General features: G+C 34.0%; 3 protein-coding genes across 7 annotated transcripts in view; 2 read left to right on the forward strand and 1 right to left on the reverse strand.

The window, feature by feature from the left end:
* LOC17885201 (probable fatty acyl-CoA reductase 5) overlaps nt 1–1,443 on the forward strand; it is a 12,645-nt gene extending 11,202 nt beyond the window's left edge. For 2 of the 5 annotated variants that reach the window (XM_023783501.1, XM_023783502.1), the window contains exons 8-11: nt 51–132; nt 242–511; nt 989–1,116; nt 1,234–1,443. In XM_023783501.1, the coding sequence (XP_023639269.1) occupies nt 51–132; nt 242–511; nt 989–1,116; nt 1,234–1,399 (646 nt within the window). In that variant the 3' untranslated portion in view covers nt 1,400–1,443. Of the gene's footprint in view, nt 1–50; nt 133–241; nt 521–986; nt 1,117–1,233 lie in introns of all 5 variants that reach the window. The other 3 variants (XM_023783504.1, XM_023783505.1, XM_023783506.1) reach the window with 2 other exon arrangements.
* A 2,062-nt stretch (nt 1,444–3,505) lies between these two features.
* Nucleotides 3,506–4,667, forward strand: LOC17887458 (60S acidic ribosomal protein P2-4). The gene is made up of 3 exons (XM_023782913.1): nt 3,506–3,604; nt 4,162–4,385; nt 4,485–4,667. The coding sequence occupies exons 1-3, from the start codon at nt 3,517–3,519 to the stop codon at nt 4,509–4,511; spliced, it is 339 nt and encodes a 112-aa protein (XP_023638681.1). The 5' UTR covers nt 3,506–3,516; the 3' UTR covers nt 4,512–4,667.
* Nucleotides 4,668–4,874: 207 nt separating this feature from the next.
* LOC111830631 (receptor like protein 42-like) lies at nt 4,875–6,852 on the reverse strand. The gene is made up of 4 exons (XM_023783117.1): nt 6,849–6,852; nt 6,193–6,791; nt 5,544–6,138; nt 4,875–5,512 (listed from the first exon to the last, which is right to left on the reverse strand). The coding sequence occupies exons 1-4, from the start codon at nt 6,850–6,852 to the stop codon at nt 4,875–4,877; spliced, it is 1,836 nt and encodes a 611-aa protein (XP_023638885.1).
* Between the last annotated feature and the right edge of the window lie 30 nt (nt 6,853–6,882).

Below are 6,882 nucleotides of genomic sequence, written 5' to 3' on the forward strand. Positions count from 1 at the left end.
TTTGTGTCCTTACTAAATTACACTTATTTCACATTTTTATGTATGTATAGAACCGTAGACAGCGTGATTATCGCATTCGGAAAGGGAGTACTCAAGTGTTTTCTCGTCGATGTAAACTCAGTTTGCGATATGGTAATTATTTAACTAAACATTACTTTAGCTAAGTTTAACATTTCATAAAAAGTTAGTTTATGTCATAACTTTTCATTGGATGTGACATATACGAAAATCATTTTGACAGATACCAGTAGATATGGTGGCAAACGCAATGATCACTGCTGCAGCAACTCATGCAGGAGGTTCAAAGGTTCATATGGTGTACCATGTTGGCTCATCTCATCAGAACCCTGTGACGTTCGGAGAGATTCATGAGATTGCGGTTCGTTACTTCACCAAGAACCCTTTGCGTAGTCGCAATGGCTCGCTCATAACTGTCTCGAAATTGAGGTTCATATCATCCATGGCTTTGTTCAGCTTCTACATGACCTTACGTTACAAACTACCTCTCCAGGTACTAATAGTTCGACCAATACATTTATACGTGAGCAGTACTTGACTACTATTTTTTATCAAACCAAACCTACATATGATCTCGTTTATCTATAAAATCTAAACTATAACCATTCTTTTCTAAACCCAAACCGAAATATACTTTGGTGTAATTACAAATCTAAACCTTAACCACTATTTTATAAATTCAAACAAAAAATGTATAGTTTCGTTATTTATAAAATCTAAACTCTAACCACTCTTTTATAAACTCAAACCACAATATAAATTTCTAAATAAAAATCTTACATAATTTGTTTTCTTATTTTTATTTTTATTTTCTGATTTTAATTTTAATTTTTTTAAATAGAAAATAACATGGCATATTGTTGTATTTTGATTGGCTAATTAATAAGTATTTTCTAATATTGTTAATTCTTTTTCTTTGGGTTTTTTCTCTTAATCAGTTACTAAAATTGATTGATATTTTTTTTGGTAGTTACTAAAATTGATTGATATAATATACCCTTGGAGAAAAGGAGATAAATACGGAGACAAGAACCGTAAAATAGAGTTGGCAATGAGATTGGTAGAGCTATACGAGCCTTACGTACTCTTCAAGGGCATGTACGTATTAATTACTTTCAAATTATTAATTAGTTTTCTACTTTTGATAGTATACCTGAAATGCATATACATAAATTATGTAACATAATACTAATAATGTTATTATTATTTTCATAGATTTGACGATAGAAACACCAAGAGCTTATGCGCAAACCAGAAGGAAGAAGAGAGCAAGAATTCAGAAAAAATGATGTTTGATTTCGACCCAAAAGTCATAAACTGGGGAGATTATCTCACAACAATACACATTCCTGGTCTCATCACTCACGTACTTAAAAGATAAAACCACATGCAAAAAGAAAAAATTATATTACATTTCTGCATGTATATGATATCACTAATAAGACATATATATTTATTTGTATACTTGTAAACGTTAATTCTTTTAAAATAAAACATATATTATCTTCTACTTTTCTATTGGAGAGTACTATTTATTTGTGAATAATAATTGTATGATGATACATGATTTGTAAATTTGTTTAGCTTCGTATAAGCTTATTGTTGGTTTGTTCATTTTACTATATGCGATGTCATTTTATAACATGTCATCGCATATAATATAATATATATAACATTATATTATAGAACACTAATTAGTGTTCTATAAAAACAATTTAAGAGGTTTAAAAGTTCATCTATACAGTAGCTAGTACGAATTGGTTTGTTACTATAATAAGAGAAACAGTCACTAACTCACTATACGGTTTAGGTCTACTACGTGTTTGAATGGAATCGAACATACGAGAGACACATGACGAAGAAGAATAGAGTAAAAATATATAAGAAATTACACGCAAAAATGCTTAAACAATCACGATCGTTGTGCCAACTTTGGTAAGAAAAAGGCAATGGTGCCTTATGACAAATTCACGACTTTTAATAAGATATCTTTAGGTTAGCTTGTGTTTTTTTTTTAATCGAAGTTCGAAGATGAAAAGTGGAAATAAATAATGTAAAGACATAAAATACTAGTTTAATCATTTTTGTGAAAAATGAATTTTGTTTGTAAGTTTTAAATAATAAAAGATGATTAACCAATCCCATAATGCCAACTGCCTAGACGATACCTATTACTATATAGGCAAATACAAGTATTTTTCTCTGCTTGGGTACTGTAATTGCGGTGAATGCTTATGATTAAAAATTGTGAACATCAATTCAATTCAGTGGTTAAAAAACATTACGCTTGCTACAAGCTACAACCTGCGACGACGAAACGAACATAATTTTAATTATTTTTTAGTTTTAGACTCACGATAAAAACGTTATGTTAGAAGTGGTCCAAGTGGCGGTGGTTTAGTAGTTTTCAAAAAGAGTTGCGCAGTTCTAAGCCAAAGATTAAATTTTCTCAAACGTGAATTTCTCTTAAAAAAAAAGTTATTTGCCTGTCGAAATAGTATTATACTCTAAACCAGCTAGAGCATCTCCAATAAAAAAAAATTAGCAAGTTTCTAAGGATTAAAAGGAAAAAAAAAAACAAAAAAAATGTGTAATAAGCTACAAAAATAATTCTTGACTAAGGATTTTAGAAACTGAGTCTTACATATATGTGTCCACTTCTAACTGACCGGAGCAAAGAAAAAAAAAAGAAAACAAGCTTTCTTATTTTTTAAAAAATTAATGCTTAAAAACTTGTTAAAAACTTTACCATTAGAAAGATAAATTTTACTTAATCTTCCAAAAAAAAATAGCTTCAGATTTTATATTCTGTTAAATAAAATATCACTAACAAACTTGTTAAGAAATTTACTATTGAAGATAGAAAACTCGATGAATGAACTACTCACAGATTACATTCATCTTGAAGATTAGTCGGATGTAAAAGTCCGGTTTAGCTTCTGATTTGGTTGATTACCACACACCAAAATACTAAATTATATATATTTACTTGTTAAGTTGGATAATATTTTTTCATAAATTGATTAAAAATACCACATTTTTCTAAAACTTCTCCTTGACCTTCTGAAATTGACACAAGGGAAAAAAAAAAACTTAAAAACATTAACATAATTTGTAGTTAGATGGTCAGGTCAGTTCTGAACCAGCAAAAATTAAACTAAAATATTAACCGGTTCATAGTCAACCAAATTAAACCGGTAACCAGAAACAAAACCAAAAAATTGAGAGTAAAACCAGAACCGTAGAGAACCGGAAACAGAAGAAAACCCTAACTATATAAATAACTCACTCATCGTCTTCCTCCATTTTCGTCTCCGAGCTTCTCCAAAAACTCATAGCAATAAGCTTCTAGTAGCTTCCTACTCAAACCTTTTTGGTAATAACTCTTCTTCTTTCAATGTCTCTGAATCGATCTCTTGAGTTATTTTTAATTCAAATTTCTGACTAATTTGATTTTTCTTTTTTTTCCTTTTGGTGTAATCAAAAGCAGAAACGAAAATGAAGGTTGCTGCTGCTTTTCTCCTCGCTGTTTTGGGCGGAAACGCTAATCCTTCTGCTGATAATATCAAAGATATCATCGGAGCTGGTAAAACTTGAATTCGTTGTTTGAATGATTAGATTCTGAGTTACTGTGAAAGAACGAAGTAGTTGCAATGTTGATTAGGGAAGCTTCTGCTTTTGCTTTGTTTTGGTTTATAAGAGTTTGGTTCATAGTTTTGGTTAATTGTATATGAGATTCCTTAAGGCCTTTGTTGTGTAGTGATGTATTGTGTTTTGTATTTTGTTATGTAGTTGGTGATGATGTTGATGGAGAGTGTTTATGAAAGTTTTGTGATGTTTAAGAGTGTTTATGAAAGTTTTGTGATGCTAAGTAGTATGAATCTCTGATTAAGAGAACATAGTTTTTGTTACTTTTATATAATTCCTTTAAGGTCTTGGTTGTGTAGTGAAGTATGTATTCATTGTGTTTTGTATTTTGTTATGTAGTTGGTCCTGATGTTGATGGAGAGTGTTTATGAAAGTTTTGTGATGTGTAATAGTATGAATTCCTGATCAAGAGAACGTTGTTTTGGGTAATTTGTATATGAGATTCCTTAAGGTATTTGTTGTGTAGTGAAGTATGTGTTCATTGTGTTTTTGTAGTTGGTGCTGATGTTGATGGAGAGAGCATTGAGCTTCTTTTGAAAGAAGTGAAAGGTAAGGACATTGCTGAGCTGATTGCTGCCGGTAGGGAGAAGTTAGCCTCTGTGCCATCTGGTGGTGGTGGTGGTGCTGTTGCAGCTGCTCCATCAAGTGGTGGTGGTGCTGCTCCTGCAGCTGCTGAGAAGAAAGAAGCTAAGAAGGAAGAGAAAGAGGAGTCTGATGATGTAAGCATTTCGATTTTGTTCTTGCTTACTCTTTTGTTATGATTCTTGATATTGGTCTTTTATCTGACTCTTTGGTTATATCTCTCAATGTTGATGCAGGACATGGGATTCAGTCTCTTCGAGTAAGATTTTCGCACACGGATATGAATCGAGATTTTATTTTTGGTACTCTTAGTGGAACCATTTTTTGCTCCTCTCTTGTAGTTCTTTGTTATCAAAGATTCTTGGATTACCAATTTGACTCCTTAGTTAATGAAGCAAGAAGCTTTTTTCCTTTTGGATTTACATGATAGTTGGCTTCGTAATTAATCTGGTATGAGCTAATTTACATAGCTCATAGTATATCATTAAAACACTGCATAAATCTGCGAAAACAAATTCATTACAACATTAATTTAAAAGCCATGGATTGATATGTGTAAATATCAATACATATTTCAAACAAGTGTTAAGCTTATTATTGAAAGGAGACACCATTCTCCGGAGAACTCAAACTAGGAGGGCATTCGTTAAGTGAAAGATTCTCATGAACCAGTCACGTTTACACCAAGTTAGAATGTGGCCTATGGTGACTCCACACACAACACCAGGTACATAGCTTATAGCTGCTGCAATCCAGCTCAATACTTGTTCGTCTTCTTCCTCTTCTGCATCTTGATCTTGCTTTGTTGTTGCTTCTTCTTCGCCGCAGGTGTTTTGGAGAGGAAGGTCGCAAAGACTGGAATTCTCTGCGAATGAAGAACTATTCTGGCTTTGAAACTGAGTGGCTTGTGGTATTGGACCTTCAAGCCTGTTGTAAGAGAAGTTCACCCGCTCTAGAAATGTGAGTTTCCCGAGCTCTGGTGGGATTTTGCCGGATAAATTGTTTTGAGATAGATCTAATGATTCAAGATTGGTCAAGTTTGACAGAGATGGTGGGATACGGCCTATGAAAGCATTGTTTGACATGTTGAGCACAATCAGTTCCTTGAGTAAACCGATGGACTCGGGGACTTCTCCGTCAAATCGGTTTCCAGAGATATCAATGGTTTTGTAGATTGTGAAACCACTCCCTACTAGCTCCATCTTCAATCCTTTGGCCGTCATAGTCACTGAGTTATGATAGTTTCCAGCACTACGTCCCACACGTCCCGCATACCTACTCGGCATATCATCTATAATGATTAAGTGTTTTACATACTTGATCATATTCTACAATGTCCACGACCAATGATGACATTGCAATCCAAAGCGCAAAGTAATCTGATGAAAAGACTCCGGTGAAGCGATTATCTGAAATGTCAAAGAGTCGCAGCTTTGGGAAACTCAGAGAATCTCCTGGAGAAGATATTGGCCCATAGAATTCGTTAGAGCGAAGGACAAGAATCTGTAAATTATGAAACAATCTTAACCAGAATGGAAATGTGTCACTGATTTTGTTGTTTTCCACGTTTAGAAACTCGAGTTCAGTACAATTGATAAGGGACCTGGGAAGTTCTCCTGATAACCGGTTGTGACCAACGTTAAGTGATCTCAAGTAATCACTAATTGATCCCTCTCGAAGAATACCAGAAAGGTTGTTATTCTGAAGATGCAGGACCGAAATACGTGTAAGATTCTTAAAACACTGTGGAATCGAACCGCTGAAGTTGTTGTTGGATAAAACAAGTGTGTCAAGAGAAACCAGTTTGCATATTGCCCTCGGAATCTCTCCCGAAAACCGATTGTCAGAGCCGAAAAAGAACTTAGTAGAGTTTGGTAACAAAGGAAGATCCTGGAATGTGTTTGAACTTATATCAAGCATTTCTAGTTTACTTCTTTGAATAACACTTGCTGATCCTGCAAAACAACTGAAGGAATTATAAGAAATGTTCAAAAACCACAACTCTGGCAGTGTCCATAACCACTTTGGTACTTGGCCTTCAATTTGGTTGGCAGATATGTCTAAATAAGACAAACAGCTGGTTTTGGTTTGTAGAAACTTGGGAAACTCAACAATATTGCTGGAAGATAAACTCAAGGTGGATATGGATGAAGAAATAGGGAGAGTTGAATTGATCTTCAAACTAATCCCTGAAATATCCAAATAATCAAGTGACATGAGAAGCTGTGAGAAAACACTCATGTCAACCTTGCTTCTTGTGTTAAGATAAGAGATGTCAAGGAACATAAGTGACTTGAGATGCAAGAAGATGCTGAAATCGACAATGCCTCTCTCTGTGTTCCATAAAGAGAGGTCAAGATAAGAAAGATTGACTAGTTTCGATATAGATCGCGGGATTGGTCCGTTGAAATTGTTTTCTCCAAGGAATAAGACTTCAAGTTTAGTTGGAAAAGAGATATTTCCAATCTCCAGAGGACCACTGAAGTCGTTTCTTCCCAAGTCAAGTTCTGTCAGCGAAGAGATCATGAAGAGAGACGAAGGAACTTATCCGGAAAACAGATTTTCGTTAATCTCAAAATTCTCTAGTTTGGAGAGTGTACTCATGTTAGGCGGGAGCATACCTTCGAACTGGTT

The sequence above is a fragment of the Capsella rubella genome, unplaced genomic scaffold (assembly GCF_000375325.1).
Source record: "Capsella rubella cultivar Monte Gargano unplaced genomic scaffold, Caprub1_0 scaffold_5, whole genome shotgun sequence".
NCBI lineage: Eukaryota > Viridiplantae > Streptophyta > Magnoliopsida > Brassicales > Brassicaceae > Capsella > Capsella rubella.

Bases quoted from the DNA above. Each gene is read 5' to 3' on its own strand.
- LOC17887458 (XM_023782913.1), top strand. From the start codon at position 3,517: ATGAAGGTTGCTGCTGCTTTTCTCCTCGCTGTTTTGGGCGGAAACGCT. The intron at 3,605-4,161 runs GTAAAACTTGAA...GTGTTTTTGTAG, and splicing joins CAAAGATATCATCGGAGCTG to TTGGTGCTGATGTTGATGGA. The intron at 4,386-4,484 runs GTAAGCATTTCG...ATGTTGATGCAG, and splicing joins AGAAAGAGGAGTCTGATGAT to GACATGGGATTCAGTCTCTT.
- LOC111830631 (XM_023783117.1), bottom strand. The intron at 6,139-6,192 runs GTTATTCAAAGA...AACACATTCCAG, and splicing joins GTTTTGCAGGATCAGCAAGT to GATCTTCCTTTGTTACCAAA. The intron at 5,513-5,543 runs ATAGATGATATG...GGTATGCGGGAC, and splicing joins ATGTAAAACACTTAATCATT to GTGTGGGACGTAGTGCTGGA.